A 21,301-nucleotide genomic window follows, 5' to 3' on the forward strand; every position below is an offset into this window, starting at 1 on the left:
AAATTGTTCTGCGTAAGAAGTGTGTTTGGGACACGCACGAGTGGATTTTGATTTCAAGATGGCGAAGGAGAGGAAGTATGATAGTGGTCTCGGGTCCCGGGTGTGGCACGGAGATTAAGGATAAATTCATAAAAATGAAACATAAAAAAGAGAAGAAAAACATGAAGTAGGGATGAAATAAGAAAAGAGAAAGAAAGAAAGCTAGAGAAAAGAGAAGAAATTGTGTCAGTGTAGCGATTGGAAGTTCAATAAGAAAAGAAAAGGAATGTGAAAAAGATGCAGAACGTGTAGAAAAGAGAAAGGGACAATTAATGTTCCATTGAAAGGAGGATGGTGAAACAGGCAGTATTGAGAATGACAGAGTTTGGTGATTGAAGAAGGTGTGACTTGAACAAATGAAAAGGATAAGAATTAGGGTCTGCTGTAAGGAGGAATTGAAGAAATAAATATTTCATGTTTCATACTTGAGTAGATGGTCTTTCTATTAAGGTAACTGTAATTAGTAACTGGAATGAAATGCACAGATGGAAATGACACGAAGAAAAAGAAAAAGAAAAAGATTGGTGTTATGAAATCTTAATTGAAGGAAGCTTTGAGAGCATGAGAAACCTTTGCAAGAGCATAGGTGGTTCCTGACTTTGTAGTTTGTGATTTGATACCTTGATTGTTTGAGTGGCTTTGGTAAGGCTACAGTGAATTTGGAAAATTAAAGGAAAAAAAATAAGAGTGAGAAAGATTTTACAGAAGGCAATGGGTAGAGGTGTAATCGTAAAATCATGAGTGTGCTGTAACAAAGAGTTCACAGCCCTTTGAAGTTAGATGCTCGTTCCCAAGTAGGAGGAGGAAGTCAGAGAAAGAGGATGAAGTGATTGAAAAAGTGGAAGAAAAGACGGAATGTCTGAGAGGCATTTATCCACAGTTGCCAGACTCGCAACAGTATGTGTTTGAGCCGCCGCCCGTTCCGACGGCGCAATTAATGGCCCCGTAGTCACCTTGGGGGGGCAGAATGGTTTGAGATGCAAAAGATAAAACGATTCACGGATGGCACCAGCGACCATACAATTGATCGAACAGGCTATGAATAATGAGAGAGAGGGTGCGCGGAGAACAGCAGGGGAGTGTGCAGACGCCCGTGCTGGCCCCGGGGGGGAGCACCAGCAGGAACATGTAAACATTTCAGACACAAGAGGAAGAACAGGCATCAATGGCAGTCGTTAACTGATTGAAAAGGAAGATATGCCTTTTGGTGCTCTCAAAAGAAGGTCACAGTCCTTTTGTTTCAGAGGTGTGTCTCGGCACCCCCCCTCGATGTTGCAGACGTTGATCTAATCTTCAGGCATCTGCCTCTCATTGAGGTGTGGAGCAATTTTTTTTTACAGTGCTAGTGTAGTAAGGTACGGGATAAAATATATGTATACAACCTAACAATAAATACAAATTAGCAGGGAATTAGAACACAAGTTAAACACTGAAACATGCAGGGGATGCCTGAGGAACAGCAGGGCGGCGACAATCTTATTAAAATTTAAATTTTTAAGCAAAGGGATTATGGTTTTGGGCTAAGTTTTAAGTGAAGTATTCTATGAACATGTTGAAAGAAAATCTTTGGAAAGGGGAATATCTAGCCATTGGAGATTGGTTTACCAAATATAAAGTTGGACTAAATAGTTTTGTAGATGATTTATTAACTGATGTGTATTAAATGTGACAAAGGTGGAAGACAGATGTTTTTTTGACTGTACGACGCGAACGCTAACATGACAATTTTAGAGGACATGACATCATTCCATAAATACCAGACTGCTAACATTCGCATCTATGAGCTGTTTGATGTCACAGGTGCAGTTTCGTCAGCTACGTCCAGGAGAGGAGAAACAACTTCACGGGGAGTGAATGGGAAAATCCAGAGACCCACAGTTGTAAATTTTGGCATACGCTGGCTAAATTAAGGCAAAATTATGGATCTGCCAGCACAAATCTCAGTGAAATCAAGGCGGACGCGCCAAGGGAGGGGTCTCTGTGTGGAATTGGAAAGTATCGTTTGGTGAATGAAAGTGTGAAAGAAAAAGTGTTTGGATGCATATGTGGTTTGAGTGAATGTTTAAGGGACGGGAGCCTCAGGACAGAAAATTGTTTGAGGTCACCGGCAAGCCCTTACAGTACTTAGGATGCGATGGGTGGACAGGCCTGATCACCCTGAATCCCTATTGCACTCCCAAGTATTGATTTTCAAAGTGTTATTGGAGAAAGATTGGAGTAATTAAATTCAAACATCAAGTGAATGGTTGATTGACGTTATTACACAAAATTTATGCAAAACTGAAAGTTTTGGAAGGGAGATAATTTACCCCTTCTCATTCTCACTGGCAAGTGCCACTCGTCCAGTTCTGTCCACAGGTTTGAGGTGACATGTGACCGGTGTGACCAGAAGGCCGGGGAACGCTTCAAATAGCGCCTCACCACGCCCATCCCGGAGGTTCTCCTCAACAAGGAGGGAGATATAAGATATATTCACATTGGATGCGCGACTAGATAACACACACCCAGTCCAGGATAGGGCAAAATTTTCTTGGATTGTTTAGACCTTTCCATATAATACAGCACCACAGCAGTGATACTTGAAATTAATGTCGAATTAGTGGCACTGTCTTTATGGAAAATTACTCACTTAACGCAAGGGTAGGTTGTTGTAGAGGAGATATTTCAGACAAAAATGACCCTGAAGTGGTCACAAGCACGTGTCTAATGTTGGATGTATGAAATTTTATTCTGATATTTTCCATTGTAACGTATTTCATTGTATTTAGGACTAAGACTGTCAGGTTTGCTCACCGGTGGGCGAGGAGGAGGTGGACCCAGAGGTGCAAGGAAGCAGGGAAAAGGGTAAACTAAAGGGAATTTATTAAATTAATCAATGAGGACAAATAACATGGCGTGGACAAACAAACGTGGCAGGGTGCAAAATGACTATGACGAACTAAACTTGACTAAACAGAACAAAAACCGAGGAACGAAGACAGTGACAAAAACTAGGGACAAGAGCGGGAGCAAGAGCGGGAGCGAAGCGAGAACATGAGCGTGAACGAGATCAGGGAGAGGTCGTGACAGTCCAAATGAAGCAGCAGGGGTAATGTTCCGACAATGGGTTGTCGGAGTGAGGTATTTAAATAGTCCAGTCAATAGGGGAGCAGATGGGAATCAGGTGTGTTGATGATAACGGGGAACAGGTGCGTGGCTGGTGAGACAGAGTGCTGAGGGGAAACGCCCTGACAAACATAAACAAAAGTGCACATGGTAGGAAAGTGACAAAAACAATAACAAAAGCACATGCAGACGAAAACAATGACAAAAACCCCTGTCATGCCCGACGCGGATCATGACAGTACCCCCCCCTCAAGGGACGGATTCCAGACGTCCCACAAAAAGAAAACCATGTCCAAAAACGAGGGTGGGCGGAAGGGGTCGGGCGGTGGGTCAACGACCCGTGATCGAAACCGGTCTGGCGGATGTCCGGGAGGCCAGACCAGCGAGTCCTTTCGTGGCCATTCAGGCGGCCGTCCGGGTGGCCGAACCCGCAAGTCCAGTCGTGGCCATTCGGGCGGGCGTCCGGGAGGCCAAACCAGGGAGTCCGACTGTGGCCATTCAGGCGGGCGTCCGGGAGGCCCAGATCGCCACATCGAGTGCGCCGCCGAGGCTGAGACGAGAAGCGGCGGTGGGTCGAGGGGCTCAGCCGAGGCAGAGGCTTGGAGCGGCGGCGGACCGGACGCAGCCGAGACAGGAACTTGGAGCGACGGCTGGTTGTCCAGCCCCGCCGAGACAGGAACTTGGAGCGACGGCTGGTCGTCCAGCCCCGCCGAGTCAGGAACGTGGAGCGGCGGCTGGTCGTCGAGCGTCGACGAGACAGGAACGTGGATCGGCGGCTGGTCGTCGAGCGTCGACGAGACAGGAACGTGGATCGGCGGCTGGTCCTCGAGCCCCGCCGAGACAGGAACGTGGAGCGGCGGCTGGTCCTCGAGCCCCGCCGAGACAGAAACGTGGAGCGGCGGTGGACCGTCGGACGCCGCCGAGGCCGTGACGAGAAGCGGCGGCGCATCGTCGAAGGCCGCCGAGGCAGAGTCGAGAGGCGGCGGCGTGTCGTCGTCCACCACCGAGGCAGGAGCCAGGAGCGACCGTGGGTCGTCGAGCGCTGCCGGGGCAGGCCCTTGCAACGGGCGCAGGACAGGCGCCGTCGGATCCTTGACCGGAAGCGGACGCGGGACAGGCTCCGCCGGAACGTGAGCTTGGGGCGGACGCACAACGTGCTCCGCCGGAACGTGAACCTGGGGCGGACGCACAACGTGCTCCGCCTGAACGTGAACCTGGGGCGGACGCACAACGTGCTCCGCCTGAACGTGAACCTGGGACGGACGCACAACGTGCTCCGCCTGAACGTGAACCTGGGACGGACGCACAACGTGCTCCGCCTGAACGTGAACCTGGGACGGACGCACAACGTGCTCCGCCTGAACGTGAACCTGGGACGGACGCACAACGTGCTCCGCCTGAACGTGAACCTGGGACGGACGCACAACGTGCTCCGCCTGAACGTGAACCTGGGACGGACGCACAACGTGCTCCGCCTGAACGTGAACCTGGGACGGACGCACAACGTGCTCCGCCTGAACGTGAACCTGGGACGGACGCACAACGTGCTCCGCCTGAACGTGAACCTGGGACGGACGCACAACGTGCTCCGCCTGAACGTGAACCTGGGACGGACGCACAACGTGCTCCGCCTGAACGTGAACCTGGGACGGACGCACAACGTGCTCCGCCTGAACGTGAACCTGGAACGGACGCACAACGTGCTCCGCCTGAACGTGAACCTGGGACGGACGCACAACGTGCTCCGCCTGAACGTGAACCTGGGACGGACGCACAACGTGCTCCGCCGGGACATGGACTGGGGACGGACGCACAACGTGCTCCGCCGGGACATGGACTTGGGGTGGACGCAGGACGCGCACCACCGGAACATGGACTTGGGGCGAACGCACGACGTGCACCGCCGGAACATAAACTTGGAGCGGACGCGGAATGTGCTCCGCCGCCACATGGACTTGGGCCATCGGCAGGGCGCCGGAACGGGGCTCAGCAGCTGACGAGGAGCCGAGACGGGGCTCAGCAGCTGACGAGGAGCCGAGACGGGGCTCAGCAGCTGACGAGGAGCCGGGACGGGGCTCAGCAGCTGACGAGGAGCCGGGACGGGGCTCAGCAGCTGACGAGGAGCCGGGACGGGGCTCAGCAGCTGACGAGGAGCCGGGACGGGGCTCAGCAGCTGACGAGGAGCCGGGACGGGGCTCAGCAGCTGACGAGGAGCCGGGACGGGGCTCAGCAGCTGACGAGGAGCCTGAACGGGGCTCAGCAGCTGACGGGGAGCCTGAACGGGGCTCAGCAGCTGACGGGGAGCCTGAACGGGGCTCAGCAGCTGACGGGGAGCCTGAACGGGGCTCAGCAGCTGACGGGGAGCCTGAACGGGGCTCAGCAGCTGACGGGGAGCCTGAACGGGGCTCAGCAGCTGACGGGGAGCCTGAGTGGGACTCTGGAGGCTGCAGCGGACGAGGAACCGGCACGGGGGGCTGCCGCTGACGAGGAGCCGGCACAGGAGGCTGCCGCGAACGGGGAGCCGGCACTGGAGGCTGCAGCTGACGAGGAGCCGGCGCTGGAGGCTGCAGCTGACAAGGAGCCGGCACTGGAGGCTGCATCTGACGAGGAGCCGGCACTGGAGGCTGCAGCGGACGAGGAGCCGGCACTGGAGGCTGCAGCGGACGAGGAGCCGGCACTGGAGGCTGCAGCGGACGAGGAGCCGGCACTGGAGGCTACAGCGGACGAGGAGCCGGCACTGGAGGCTGCAGCGGACGTGGGGGCGGCATGGTCTGTGCATCTGACGTGGAGGCTGCAGCTGGCCGGGCGCAGCAGCCGGGCCGGGCGCAGCTGAGACGGGGGAACTGATCCCTATCAGCCTGCCGCCATAGGGAGTCAGGGGAACGGGAAACATGAGGGAGCGTGACTACTGGTGCTGGTGAACGTGAGCTATGAGACGCGAGGGGAACGTGACTAGGAGCGGAAACAGACTGTGGACGTGGTGAACGACGTGGCCGTGATCTACGTGATTTGGGACGAGGTGAACGACGCGAGGTAACGTGGGAGGTGGTCTCAAAACTGTCAAAAGAAAAAGGTGACGGAAATTGTTCGGGGGGAGGAAAGTGACGGATCCTAACGGAATCTGTGTCATGCTGGGCATACAACTGGTCATAAATGTATTCAAAGTCATCCTCGTGATCTGAGTCTACTATAATGTGAGGTGGTGTAATTGCATTGCGCTCAAAATCTTCTTGGTAATCTGAATCTATAATAAAATGGGGAGGTATGACAGGTGGGTAATCCTTAACATTATCATGAAACGCAGGGGAGAAAACCGGTGGGGAACGAAAAATAGAACCTACGTGAAGGACGCGGGATTGGTCGGCAGGCTGAGGGGGGTAGTCCGAGCAGCGACGACGATGACGTCGCCGAGAGCTTCCCGCTGGGTCCGTGGAGGGTCGGAACATTCTGTCAGGTTTGCTCGTCGGTGGGCGAGGAGGAGGTGGACCCAGAGGTGCAAGGAAGCAGGGAAAAGGGTAAACTAAAGGGAATTTATTAAATTAATCAATGAGGACAAATAACATGGCGTGGACAAACAAACGTGGCAGGGTGCAAAATGACTATGACGAACTAAACTTGACTAAACAGAACAAAAACCGAGGAACGAAGACAGTGACAAAAACTAGGGACAAGAGCGGGAGCAAGAGCGGGAGCGAAGCGAGAACATGAGCGTGAACGAGATCAGGGAGCGGTCGTGACAGTCCAAATGAAGCAGCAGGGGTAATGTTCCGACAATGGGTTGTCGGAGTGAGGTGTTTAAATAGTCCAGTCAATAGGGGAGCAGATGGGAATCAGGTGTGTTGATGATAACGGGGAACAGGTGCGTGGCTGGTGAGACAGAGTGCTGAGGGGAAACGCCCTGACAAACATCAACAAAAGTGCACATGGTAGGAAAGTGACAAAAACAATAACAAAAGCACATGCAGACGAAAACAATGACAAAAACCCCTGTCATGCCCGACGCGGATCATGACAAAGACATTGTAAAACACTGTTTGGAAGAACTTATAGAATACCTCAAATTTAAGAACAAATGGGAAATAGTTGTTAAAGCAACTTTAGCTGACCATATGTGAAAAGTGTTAGGAAAACAAAAGACAGGCGCAAATTTAGAGTGACCAGGATCTTTCTGTCTCCCAGCAGGGGCACTAATATAGTGAAGCCAGGATACTGGGTGCTTGTAAGAAGTTTGAAGATAAGACATTTGTAATTACCCAAGGGGGAAGGAGGGGTTAGTAACAGCTCTCACAGCTGTAAAGATAGCAGAAAGGTCAACATTGGTTTATTCGACACGTTGTAAAGAGGTCACACGTTGTAAAGAGGTCACGTTGGTTGAAATCTCCTACAAAGGAGACACCAGACTAAGAGGTTTATACAGAGTTGCAAGCGGGACAAAATTTATTTAAGAGGAACTGTCCTCACTTGAGGCCGAGGCCAGACCTGCTGACCAGCATGATGGTCACCAGCTAAGTGGGGACACCTCAGGTGAGATTGGCCGTGCCGTGCATCAGATATTTCTGGCCCGTTGGGGTCGATGTTGCTGTGTCTTTCAGGTGGGGAAGGGGGAGACAGGCCTGGTCTATGTGGCCAGGGCGAGACATGAATGGAGTGAGACTTCCGGCAGTGACCCATCCAATAATGTCGACATTACACAGCTGTTCCAGTTGGCCGTCCACAAGGGCGTGCCCCTCCCAGTGGCAGAAATCAGGCGAAATAGTCCATCAATGAGAAATGCTACTCGGGCTAAGTAGAACACATTTTGTACATAATTTTGCACGACATCAGAAAAGGAAAATATGGGATTGGATTAAGGAGCGTGACTAAAATTGTTGTACTTGCAGGTTTAGAAGGCCAAGAGAGATAAGAAAAAAGGAGGCAGCTGCTCCTTCCACTTCTGCTGCTTCTGGGCAAGGTTCGGGTGACGCAGCGCCACAGCAGACTGGCTGCTGTCCATAGCAGGCCAGTCAACGAGTTTGGGATTGCAGTAACAGAGGTATGGGTGGTTACAGACGGGGGTTGTGAGTGGGGTGTGCTCTTGCTGCGGGGTGTGGGGTCACTGGGTGATGAGCTGTCCATGCCGAGCCACTTTCTGGAATGTGCCATCCTCCGGTGCCATATCTGTCACAAAGAGCTCCACCAGCGCAGGGGGCGCCACCGTTACCCACTCCCAATGCACTTGACACAAACCCGCTCGTACCCCATTCCATGACAGGGGGCCGCGGAGCTTCAGCGTTCGAGGACTAGCAGGTCCTGGCATTCCGGGGACGGTGGATGGACAAGTTTTCGATGGTGCTGGATATTGGGGCGAGCTATGAGCTCCTTCCGCAACCCCCACTGAGCCATGTGGACTCTCAAGATTGCCTGAGTCACTGCCATTGACTGAACGAACACTGGAATTCGAGTGGCATTCCCGGATGGGACTGAACTTGACTGTGCACATCCCACGGAGGGAGCATATGTCGTGCTCTCTTCCTTCCCAGTGGCTAAACTGAACTGAAACATTTGAGGGCAGCTCTGAAACCTGGTTCCCATCCTCCAGCGGTGGGTATGCCCTGTTCCTGCTCTGGTCTGAGTGGTTGAGCAACCGCCACCCTTTCAATTCACCAATTGACATATCACATTGTACATGTGATCACAAACATGATTTGGTTTATCAAAAATGCACTCATCCAAATTTAGTCATGAGTGCATCATGCGTTAGACTTATATATTTGTTATGTCTACCGGCGTTGCCTCGCACGCGTGCCTTGTCCCTGAGCAGCGGAAATGGTATGAATTGTTTACTTTCGCCGAGCCACAAATCACATTGAATATTGATGAGCGTCATCATACTAGAGATCTAGACCCCATAGTTGTTGAATACTCCGCGTCACAATCGGGAGATCATATTTCAGCACCAACTACAAATTCTTTGGTTTTGGGGACATTACTAAATTTCAAAATTTCCAGGGAAGTTCGCTCGGAAATGGTAGTTCTGTGTGAGTCTCTGATAGAGGTGTTGTGGACCCAGGGCCCGACTGATTTGGGGCTCGGCTCCACAGCTCCGCGATTGTTTTTACTGTCTCTACCCCCTCCCCCAGTTGACAGAATCAGTGTGGGCACAGCCTGTAGGTGGATTGAGCCAATCATGAGACAATAGGAGGTGAAGACTGCAGCGGTCTTGGAGCTGTCTATGTCTTGTAGAGCACCTTTTCTTGCGTGAAAAAAAAAAAAATAAATAATAATAATAGAGGTTTAATTCGGTATCTGCGTTATTATAGTTTTGGGATTTTTTATTTTAAGCATAAATGGTTACTATTTCATTTGGGTTGCTTTAAAATTTGTCAATTAACAGTCAAAATTGGAGCGTTAGCTCGAGGCTTGATTTGTAATCTCGGAACACAGTTAGATATTTGAACTCAGTGAACTCAGCATCACTGGAGTCGGACATCACTCCGTACATCAACCTCCGGGTGCTTTCCCGGAGGTGGACTCAATCTCGCGGGTAAGGACAGTTTAGAGTTCTGGCTAGAACCTCACACGCCATCCAATTGGGAACTACAGAACAACAGTGGGACCATAACTCACAGTTGCGCCCGGCCCCAGTATTTGTGCCCGCCAAGGTTGAGCTTAGAGGTTGACCGCCCGGACGGGCAGGTCAAGAGAGGGAATGTGTAGATGGCATGAATTGGATCAAAGTCAGACACTTTCGAGTCTGAACAAAGACGATGACGATGCAACTGTTTAACTTATTGACTATTTTGCTTGCTGGCGTGTGCTTTGTGTGGACGATGTTGGCGTTTGAACATAGGATGCGGGATGACAGAAGTGATGGAGCGAAAGGAGCATGTAATGGAATGGTATGGTCTGGAGCAGAGCGAGATGATGGTAAGACGCTGACACAGACACAACAACTACTGCTAAATCTGAAATGTAAACAACCGACACAGGTGAACACTTGGGTGACAATTTTAATTGGACACACCCATGGAATGATGTGGGAATAAAAAAGAAAGAGCCTATTTTTGACACCCAAGTTGCAAAACAAAAGTTCACCTGCCTAAAAGTTAAATGGGACGGGTCCTGGGATTGGAAATATCCAGGAGTCATGGTGTAATGAAAATGTGTCTTTGCCAGTAGGAATCCCTCTCGCTCGTGATGATGTTTGGCTGTGGTGTGGAGAGAAAGTGCTGTACGATAGGCTTCCCACCAATGCCTCAGGTAAGTGCGCCCTGGTAACGCTGATCATGCCAGTTAGTGTGACAGCCTTAGATCTGGCCAAAATGGAGTGGGAAGGTGTTGGACAATGGGGAAGAATCCCCTTCCTTAACAGGAAGAGAAGGGACATGCAAGAATGGTTGAATGCAGGAGATCCCACGTATATAGATGCAATTGGAGTTCCAAGAGGGATCCCTGACGAGTATAAATTGGTGGATCAAATTGCGGCAGGATGGGAGAGCCTTTTCCTGTTCGTTACAGTAAACAAAAATGTGGACCGGATTAATTATGTCCACTATAATGTCCAACGATTGGCGAATTTTACCACCTCAGCACTCCAGGCAGTGCATGAGCAATTGGCTGCCACGTCTCTTATGGCATTCCAGAACAGAATAAGCTTAGATATGGTGTTAGCCGAAAGAGGAGGGGTGTGTGGTATTTTTGGGGATCAGTGTTGTACTCTGATTCCCAACAATACATCTCCTGACGGTCGCCTTACCAAGGCATTGGAGGGTCTGCGCACGCTAAGTAACAAAATGAAGGAGCACTCAGGTGTGGACACCAGTTGGTATTCTGACTGGTTAAACATCTTTGGTAAATATAAAAGCCTGATTGCATCAGTACTGATTTCTATCGCTGTGTTTGCCGCTATTATGGTGTTATGCGGATGTTGCTGTATTCCATGTATCAGATCATTAACTGTTAAGACAATAGAACGCACGTTGGGGCCACTCCCTCCGGGTGGTCAGTACATGATGATCCCTCAAAAGGACCCCCAGGAGGCGGAGGTAGCGTGGCCCTCCGGGAGTCCAGGATGTGAGTATGGAAAGATGGCCTCGGGGACCTGAGGCCATAAGGAGGGAATGAAATTTTCTACTAATTTTCTACTGGAATGAACTTTTCTACTAATTTTCTATTGGAATGACATTTTTGTACTAATTTTCACTAATTGTATACTGGAATGAAATTTTCTACTGATTCTTATTCTTTTACTAATTGTTTGATGTGTTTTAGTTTTATGGCAAATGATGTCGAGCTCGTGTGCAGCAATGAAATAAGGTGTTCAAGTGATGACCTCAGATGTCTGAGGTCATGAGAGGGATTAAAGGATAATGTAAATGGCAGTCAACCTGAAACAGAACAAAGGGTGGACTGCTAGGAGCCACTTTTGTGATCCTGGGATGGAAGTCCATTGTTTCAGAGGGGTCTCGTTCACACCTCCTGTGGTGCAGCTGTGATCCAATCTTCCTGCATTCCTCTCCTGAGTGTCTGGTCATTAGCATGGTCTAAACTTCGGTTACACTTAAAGGATTTCATACTTTTGACTATTAAAGGAATATAAGAGTTTGAGCTTAACATAGTTCATTAGATGTTGGTGCATCCAATGTATGAAAATGTGATATTGTAAAATGCTGAGAGTGTGATTGGTGGAGCGAAACTGGTTGCGGGGGTTGTGCAAGAATGGAATGTTTTAGAAGCAGAAGGTGCTGAGCGAGACGAGATGACTCCGGGAGCATTGGCTGAAGGAGCGGCCATCGGGGGATCGCACGCAGGAGGAGCCACGGGATTCGGCGGGAGGAGAAAGACCAATGAGAGCGAGCTAAAGTTAACTGCAATACACATAGCCAATAGAATCATGCCAGGATGCCTTTGTCTGTGCCATTTGCATGTTGTATAGTATGAATCATTAATTAATTAATTTAATTAATTAATTAATTAATTTGTTCTTTATTAGTCCCACAATGGGGAAATTCGAGATTCGAACCCAGGCCTCCTGGGGAGACTGGGTCCTGAATACGGCGCCTTAGACCACTCGGGCATTCCTGGCAGCCAACGAGATACGAACCCAGGCCTCCTGGGGAGACTGGGTCCTGAACGCGGCGCCTTAGACCACTCGGCCATTACTGGGCAACTCGGAGGTAGAACACATTCGCTGGTGGCAAGAGAGGTGTAGAGTTGTATTGAGAGGGACTCGAGACCCAGGGGCCATGTAGAAAATCTGTATTGGGAATAAATCCACTTTGTGCGTGAAAATGCCGGCTTCCTGATACCTTTCTATTGCAGAACGAGCGCGCATATTGTTGGATGAGTGGGAGTTGGTTAAGGTCGCAAATTGGAGTCAGATTACTAATTCGAGTTTACATTGGTTTAAAATTAAATTCTAACATTGATATAAAGATAAATTCCAACACTAGGAACAGAGTTTTTGTGTCCAGTCCAATGAATCAATTCCAAGCCGATCTATGTGATATGCAAGCTCTGACCGAGTACATCAGCACACGGGCATACGCTCGTTTTGAGAACACATCGATGATTGTGAGTAGGTATTTAAAACCATCGTTGTACTCGGTCAGAGCTTGCATATCACATAGATCGGCTTGGAATTGATTCATAGGACTGGACACAAAAACTCTGTTCCTAGGGAAATGAATTCGTGCTGGTTTGTGCAAGGTGTATGCATCTTGCGAAGATAAAAAATCCTTGACTTTATGACGCGTCACTTTTTGACCCATTTTCTCCGACGCAGCTAAATGAAGGCGTTCTACACCTCCAAAGCTGGCTGGATGAGCGGGGTCGTAGTACAGTTTTTTCAACCACCGCTTAACGCTCATGACGGTTTATGATTTAGTGACAAACATCACATCGCTATTTATCTAAACACACAGACAGACACAAAAGCATCTTTTTAAAAACATCCATTTTTTTTTATTGAAAGAAGGTTAAGTATGGTTACACGTGATAAGGATTCTCTAAGATGTAAAAAGTCTATAGGTCAGGGTTAAAACAGATGGATTAACTTTTGATTCTAACAGGTCTTCAAACAGCTTCAATTCGTGCGCGAGATCCATAGGTTGTTGATGACGGAGACGGTATCTTATCACATCGTTAAACAGCGTGAGTATGGTAAGTACATGTCCTACACTTATCGCATTTTCCCAATTTTCCAAAATATTTTGAAACGTGTCGATCAATCCCGAGCGACTCAAAAATATGACATGTTGCACAAACAATTCCCAAGGCTCCTGAAAAATTGTTAAAGACATGGCACGCACTTTTTGCATAAACAATAAAAAATTTTCAATGAAAGGGTCTTTATCATCGGGGTTATATGTAATTGCTCTATTTATTATATCTGCCCACCCTTGGCTTCTATAGCCAAAAAACGATAATTTTCTGAAGACATTACCCATTTTTTACTCAAAGTTAATATTTTCTATAAGGTATTCTTCGAAAATATCAAGTTGATCACGATATATCATAAAACATATGGGCTCATCCGCTTTAAGGCGGTCCGGTAAGTCCTTTACGAGTGCTAAATCCACCATTAAGATCTCTGCAATTCGCTTGACTGTTTCTTTATCCGCTTTTCCAGAGCACAGATCCAACAAGTAGTGAATACAGGGTAAAAACTTTTTACCGCAAAGGATGGGCATGATGCGGTCATAGTGCAGTCTTAGATAATAACAATTGCATAGGTATCTATAGCTATGCAAACAACCCCTTTTTTTGTGATACTTTATCAAAAAACGTCTGACCATGTAAATAATAGCCGCCTTAACAACTAATACGACATCCATATCAATCCATCCCTTAGGAGGATTATCCCATGACATATGTTTTGCATCATCTTCGGAAATAGGTGCTGGTCCGGGGTCAGGGTCGTTGACGGTCTGAACCTTAGAGGGCTCAGACACTTCGTTTGAACCCTCTTGGCCGGACCAACTAGGTACTTGCGCCTCCGTGGTTTGTGGAGAATCAGCCTGGTCGGACCAACTGGACAGTTGTACCTTCTCGTTTTGTGAAGATTCTGCCGACGAGGTGGGGGTCATCGGAGGTGTCGACGGCGGCGTCGGCGAAACGGGACGGCTCCACCCTGAATACGATGGCTCGCCGTTGTTGTACGAGGCTGCAACAGGTCTTGCTAAGATTCCTGGGCCCCCCATCCACAAGGAGTATGATGGCACAGTCTGGTCCTCGCCTGTTTTTGTAGGGGGTCCATCCTGGTCTACATTTGTAGAGGTCTCAACCTGTTCCATGTTTGTAGTTGTAAAGGTTTCCACAACATCCATATTCAGATCTTGATCGCATGTAGGTTCATCCACCCCACTATCTGTAATACAAAGATACCATGATTAAATATTATATAGCTATATAGTTAAAGATTAATTGCATCGTTTACCTGAAGAGATTTCTGCAATGTTGTTGTCAATATGATCAGGTGCGGCGATGGTTGTCACCCTTCGGGCCTTGCTGTTCACGCCCAGATGACGTCTTGGTCTACACGTCTTCATTTCTTTCACGAGCTGGAAAAATTGTCTTGTCTGTGCAGAGCGTGACTTGGGCTTTACTTATACTGGTTTGAGACCGGGGGAGGGTTAAATGGCGTGGTTCGATTGGCCAAATGTAGCCAACAGATACATGTCCAGACAAGCAAACATGACTTGGCAGATTTTACAAAAAGGTAAGAAGGAGGAGGGTGGTCGCCCGGATGCCCACGGTTGCCCACCGATCGACAGGATGTCGCCACTCACTATCTTTTGAAACACCTTGAGGCTGCTGCAGGCTTGGAGGGTGTCTATGGCCGGCGTCTTGCCCGGACAACCCCCCAAGCCTGCATAATACCATGTTTAAACTTATGTCGCTGGGAATATGTCCAGACATGTTTGCAAAAAGGGCAAATATCAACCGAATAAACATATTATTCAAAGGTAATAATAACGCCTGCTCTTCTCAACTCATATTATTTCACTCGTTTAATTTAATTTTATACATCTACATTATTTAATTAGATATAGCTCATTTCATTGGATGCTTTATATACTTCAGATATTAAAATATGGATGACCGATATCCACCGAATAAACATCTTATTCAAAGGTAATAACAACGCCTGCTCTTCTCAACTCATATTATTTCACTTGTTTAATTTAATTTTATTTATTTAAATAGAACATTGCATTGGATGCTTTATATACTTCAGATATTAAAATATGAATGACATAAGTACAGTTTGGGTTGGGGACGCACGCACGCAGGGAACACATTGTTTTTAACATAAGAAGCATACAGTTTGGGAGGGGGGCTTGGCCCACACGCACGTAGGGGACACATTGTTTTTACTACTGAGGGCAATCAGGGGAGGGGGGCTTGGCCCACACACACACACACACACACACACAACGTCATCACATTTTGAAAAAGCGTACCTCTGTAGGCGGGGCCCACTTCGACAAAAGCGTAACTCTGTAGGCGTGGTATTAACGCTTCAAGGGCAGGGAATATGTAAATATTTTTAAATAGGTGGCTGGAGATTGGATAGTTTGAACACAGGGGGCGGGGATAGCGGCCATTTTGGACAAAAGCGTACCTCTGTAGGCGGGGACAAGGAGACAAAAGCGTAACTCTGTAGGCGTGGCTATGACGTCATCAGAATTTGAAAAAGCGTACCTCTATTATCTCTTTGGTGGCGTGACAATGTCTGGAAGTCTATAAAATGAAATTAATAATATATAATGTACACTTGTTCACAAGTGGGTAGTAACTGAAGCCAAGGAATATATGTTCTTGGTTAGAATGTGCAATTTAAAAAAAAATGATTATATATATATATATATATATATATATATATATATATATATGTATGTATAGGTATATATACACATCCATCCATCCATTATCTGTCGCGCTTCTTCTCGCTAGGTTCGCGGGGGGTGCTGGAGCCTATCCCAGCTATCTTCGGGCAGTAGGCGGGGGACACCCTGAACTGGTTGCCAGCCAATCGCAGGGCACACAGAGACGAACAACCATCCGCGCTCACGCTCAGACCTATATTTACGGAATTACCATCTATATCTTACTTTTTAATTACTGTGGAAACACATTGCATTGGTTGAATCTGTTAATTATGTTACGATGTTACTTTATTATTAAGCAAGTATTTAGAATTAGAATTAGAATTAGAAATCCCTTTATTGTCATTGTACTCAAGTGTGCAACGAGATTAGAGAGCTCCCCTCTCCAGTGCAATACAACAATAATACAGACAAATATATAAATTAGCTAAATAAATAAGAGAGCGCAACGGAATTTAGTACTTTATCCAACTGGTTTTGTTTTTCATCACATAATGCGCTCTATAAATTAAGTTGTATTGAATTGTATAGTATTTCATAGTAAATTCATCTTCACATTTAAGTGTTTCTGCATTTTGCTGCTTTGAACTCTCGATATCTTCTCCCGACAAGACAGCTCTCTGTCTGGATGCATACGAAAAAAAAAAAGATTGAGCCCAAAAAAAGTTCAAGAAAACTCTATTTCTGAATAAAAGATAAAGATTTTTGTAAGACTAATTTTTTTTCATGCACAACAATAAAAACTAAATGGCTGCATTTTCCTCCACCCTTTCCATGTCAATTTCATCTCATGAGCGCAATCCAAATCCAAACTGCACAAAAAAAAAAAACCTTCCTTACGGGTCGATATACTTTATGTCCACTTGGTGGTGCCAGAGAGGCTTGAATCACATTTGGGGCTTCGACACATGAGGCAAATCAATTGCATGCAAGGCGAAAATGCTTCAAGTAGCTTCATCTCACCATCACTAGTTGCACCCTCTCACCCCTCACCCTCCCCAGTGAAACAAAATAGGAAACAGATAATTAACAACTCTTGTTTAATTAACAATACCATATTTTAAAATTCATGACCATAAAAACAACTTTTAACTGAGGTTTAAAAAATAAAATAATAATTAATTACCGCTCATCTCACCAGCACACTTGTGTTTCTTAACCCCATACGCCGAAGGGAATGCTTGGCCACACACTGAGCGGGCAAAACGTTTCTCACCAGTGTGGGTTTTTGTGTGTTTTTTTAAATTTGTCTTTTGAGAGAATATTTTGCCACAAACTGTGCAAGAAAAAGGTTTCTCACCAGTGTGGGTTCTTGCATGTTTTTGTAAATTTGTCTTTTGAGAGAATATTTTGTCACAAACTGTGCAAGCAAATGGTTTCTCTCCAGTGTGGGTTTTTGTGTGTTTCTTTAAATTTGTCTTTTGAGAAAATATTTTGCCACAAACTGAGCAGGAAAAAGGTTTCTCACCAGTGTGGCCTCTTGTGTGTATTTTTAAGCTGTGCTGGTGAGAGAATCTTTGGCCACAAATTGTGCAGACAAAAGGTTTCTCATCAGTGTGTGTACTCGAGTGTCTTTTTAAGTTTCTCTTCAGTGAGAATCTTCTGCCACAATCTGGACAGGCAAAAGGTTGCTCACCAGTGTGGGTACTTGTGTGTCGTTCTAAGTTTCGCTTCTGAGAGAATCTTTGGCCACAATCTGGACAGGCAAAACGTTTCTCACCAGAGTGTGTTTTTGTATGTTTTTGTAAATTTGTCTTTTGAGAGAATATTTTGTCACAAACTGTGCAAGCAAAAGGTTTCTCACCAGTGTGGGTTCTTATGTGCTTTTGTAAATTTGTCTTTTGGGAGAATATTTTGCCACAATTGGAGCAAGAAAAAGGTTTCTCACCAGTGTGGCATCGTGTGTGTATTTTCAAGCGGTGCTGCTGAGAGAATCTTTGACCACAAATGGTACAAACAAAAGGTTTCTCATTAGTGTGGGTACTTGTGTGTCTTTTTAAGTTTCTTTTCTCTGAGAATCTTCGGCCACAATCTAGACAGGCAAAAGGTTTCTCACCAGTGTGGGTTTTTGTATGTTTTTTTAAATTTGTCTTTTGAGAGAATATTTTGCCACAAACTGAGCAGACAAAAGGTTTCTCACCAGTGTGGGTTCTTATGTGTTTTTCTAAATTTGTCTTTTGAGAGAAACTTTGGCCACAAACTGTGCAAACAAAAGGTTTCTCATCTGTGTGGGTACTAGTGTGTCTTTTTAAGTTTCTCTTCTCAGAGAATTTTCGGCCACAATCTGAACAGGCAAAAGGTTGCTCACCAGTGTGGGTTCTCATGTGGATTTTCAAACGGCTCTTAAAAGCATACCCTTTCCCACACTGGGAACATTTCCACTGTGACGATGCGTCATCACTATCTGATAGTGGAGCTAAGAGACCGTCTTCTTGTGACTCTCCCCAGTGCTCTTCATCACTTTCTGGTGTCATACGTTGACATGAGCTGCTGCTTGGAGGCTCCGCCCCTCTGATTGCCTCACGTTTATCTTCATCTTTACTCTTCAAAGGGAAACCAGTTGATGGCAACTTGGAGATATCCTCCTCCTCCTCTTTATTGCAGAGGGTGTCTCCCTCCTCTTTTTTGCAAGGTTGTTCTGGCTCCTCCTCCTTTTTTAAGATGTACAGAGACAACTCCTTTTGCGCTATTAAGTGGGAGATGTCTTCCTCCTCCTCTTCCTCTTTCACCTGAGGGTGCTCTGGTTTCCGGCCCTCAGGACGAACATCTTCACCGTTGTCTGCACGACAAGAAGACGGAACACAGATGGTACAGTAATCCCTCGCCACTTCAAGCTTCACGTCTCGCGTTTTTTTCAACATGTCAACCCCGCCCAATAAAATAATAATAATACAGCCACAATGAAGAAAGACGCGTTTCTTGAAATATAATTTGTCATGAATTTACAGAGTGTTTTTAACACTTTTTTTGCTGTTGATATCTAGTCAAAAAAATAGTGTCTTCTTGTAATTTTTAGTTGTTCAGACAATGGAGTAAAATGAAAAAAAAAATGAAAAACATTTAAAAACTCCCAAAGATGGCTCGAGGTAAAAAAAAGAACCGCTATTGTCTGAACAAAAAAAAAAGCTGTTGAGATCCTTGGCTGACCTGTCTGTTGCTCACTACATCTGTTGTTTCTTTCTTTTTCAGGACATTCCAAATTGTTTCGCAGCTCGACCTAATATTTACAAAATAGCTCAGATTGATTTTCCCTCCTCTCTTTACTGTAAAATAATTTGTATTGCCCCCTAAAACCGCTCTCTGGTCTTCATGTGTGCTTAACGGCAAATGCAGTTTTCACACATGAAACTCAAAGCCAAAGACAGGCACTGTCTCAAAACTCATCAGTTCTATATTCCGATACTTTCTATACTTTTTCAGTATACAACAAAAATAAAGGAGCAAACTTGCCAAATTGATAAACTTGCAAATGCAAGCAAATATATTTTTCCTGATTCAAAATCAAAACAAAAACAAAACATGAATTGATCTTACTGTTGACAAATGGAACATACAGGTGTCGTGCCAAAGTACTTACCGCCTGAAAAAATCTGTATCCCCTGTCGCGGGAGCGCGCACGCATTGACTGAAGGCGGCGCGATGTTACTACGTTTGTTTTCATTGAAAGGCACGAAGAATGTATGATTTTGTGTTTTTGATTTGCTGTAATTGAAACTAGGGTTTCCATAAAAGTGGTAGTCTTCGTCGGTGTGCTTTTCAGCACACCATTCGCTACAATTTAACACGTAAACTTTACGTCGTAAAGTAAGCGTTTGACTGCGCCGAAATCGGGGGGAAATTCCCTGCATTTGCATTAGTTAGACCAAAGAAATTTTGCAATCAATGAAGCTACCAAAAGAGAATTTCAGTGATCAAAACACGATGGAAAGGGGAGAGGATTAGTGAAGTGGGCTATATCGTGTTTCCAGCGAGATCAAATTAAGTGGCAAAATTCAGATAGGTGGTATCCTGTTAGAGAACACGTAATTGTATTCCAATTGACTGATTTGTTTATTTTTTATAACCACCGATAGCCGCGTCAAGCGTAGCAGCACCTGCCAGAATAGGTACCCCCCCTCCAATCACAAAAATATTAACCCCAAACATCAAGTGACTTATTCTGTGTATTTCTGGGATCATTTTGAGTATGTGTGGCAAATTTGAGCAGTTTCGGCGCAGTCAAACGCTTACTTTACGTGTTAAATTGTAGCGAATGGTGTGCTGAAAACCACACCGGCGAAGACTACCACTTTTATGGAAACCCTAGTTTAAATTACAGCAAATCAAAAACACAAAATCATACATTCTTCGTGCCTTTCAATGAAAACAAACATAGTAACATCGCGCCGCCTTCAGTCAATGCGTGCGCGATCCCGCGACTGGGGATACAGATTTTTTCAGGGGGTAAGTACTTTGGCACGACACCTGTCGTGCATCTTTGTTTTGAAGCACATCTCAAAAGCAATTGATTTTGTTCCGGTACGAATGCTTTTAAAAGCTAAAAGTATTTGCAAAACAAGACTAAAAGTGACCCAACCTGCTCCGTGTAGCACAGTTCCCGACTGCATTTTGCAAATGTCTGTCCAGTAGTCGACGTAGTCGCTCGTTGTCCTTTTGCTCCACAAAGATCCTCCTCTGAACTCTGCTGTCCTTCTTGAGCAGAATTTCACACTATAACCACAACACTTTGCTCTCACAATCTCTGCTCAGCGATGTGTTGATCCCAAGCGCCTCTTTGTTCGCGGTTAGCAAGCTAAGCTAAGCTAAATGAACTAAGCTAGGCCGAGAAGACTTTAATCAGACACGAAGACTCAACGAATGGTGTTTTAGTCCTTTGAGGTGATGGCGGGCGCCCTGAGTCGAGTTTTAAGCACTTGAACCACAAATTCAGGACGAGTTAGTGAACCTCGTCTTGACCCTCCTTCAGAGTCGCTCCACAGTCGACGCCATCGTAAAGCCGCAGACTTGCGCTGTCAGACAAAAAAGTGGGGAGATAGATTTCAAAATAAAAGCATTTAAATAAATGAATAAAAGTGTCAATAATTAATTCATTAAGTAAACTACCAGTGATTATATGTAAATTAAATTAAATTATGGGGGGGGCGGGGTAGCACTGGACCCCCCTGAAATCTGATTGGACCCCCCCCCCCCAGGTGCCACCCCAGATGATTGGCATATCGCGGCACCGAGTGCTATATTCCTCCTGTACAGTAGGTGGCGCTATGTACCCCAAAGCGTTGCAATCCACG

The 21,301-nt window shown here is 46.4% G+C and overlaps 2 protein-coding genes across 2 annotated transcripts; both read right to left on the bottom strand.

Annotated features, from left to right (window-relative positions):
* Positions 1 to 13,069: 13,069 nt before the first annotated feature.
* Positions 13,070 to 15,996, bottom strand: LOC148341952 (uncharacterized). The gene is made up of 2 exons (XM_088288740.1): positions 14,561 to 15,996; positions 13,070 to 14,491 (listed from the first exon to the last, which is right to left on the bottom strand). Exons 1-2 carry the CDS (start codon positions 14,670 to 14,672, stop codon positions 13,575 to 13,577), a joined length of 1,029 nt encoding a protein of 342 aa, XP_088144866.1. The 5' UTR covers positions 14,673 to 15,996; the 3' UTR covers positions 13,070 to 13,574.
* A 162-nt stretch (positions 15,997 to 16,158) lies between these two features.
* On the bottom strand, positions 16,159 to 21,018 carry LOC148341953 (uncharacterized). Its single transcript, XM_088288726.1, has 2 exons — positions 20,590 to 21,018; positions 16,159 to 18,792 (listed from the first exon to the last, which is right to left on the bottom strand). The coding sequence occupies exons 1-2, from the start codon at positions 20,618 to 20,620 to the stop codon at positions 17,132 to 17,134; spliced, it is 1,692 nt and encodes a 563-aa protein (XP_088144852.1). The 5' UTR covers positions 20,621 to 21,018; the 3' UTR covers positions 16,159 to 17,131.
* Between the last annotated feature and the right edge of the window lie 283 nt (positions 21,019 to 21,301).

This window comes from Idiotropiscis lumnitzeri, chromosome 2, assembly GCF_059441095.1.
Source record: "Idiotropiscis lumnitzeri isolate Australia: NSW breed Sydney's pygmy pipehorse chromosome 2, RoL_Ilum_1.0, whole genome shotgun sequence".
NCBI classification, from domain to species: Eukaryota; Metazoa; Chordata; class Actinopteri; order Syngnathiformes; family Syngnathidae; genus Idiotropiscis; species Idiotropiscis lumnitzeri.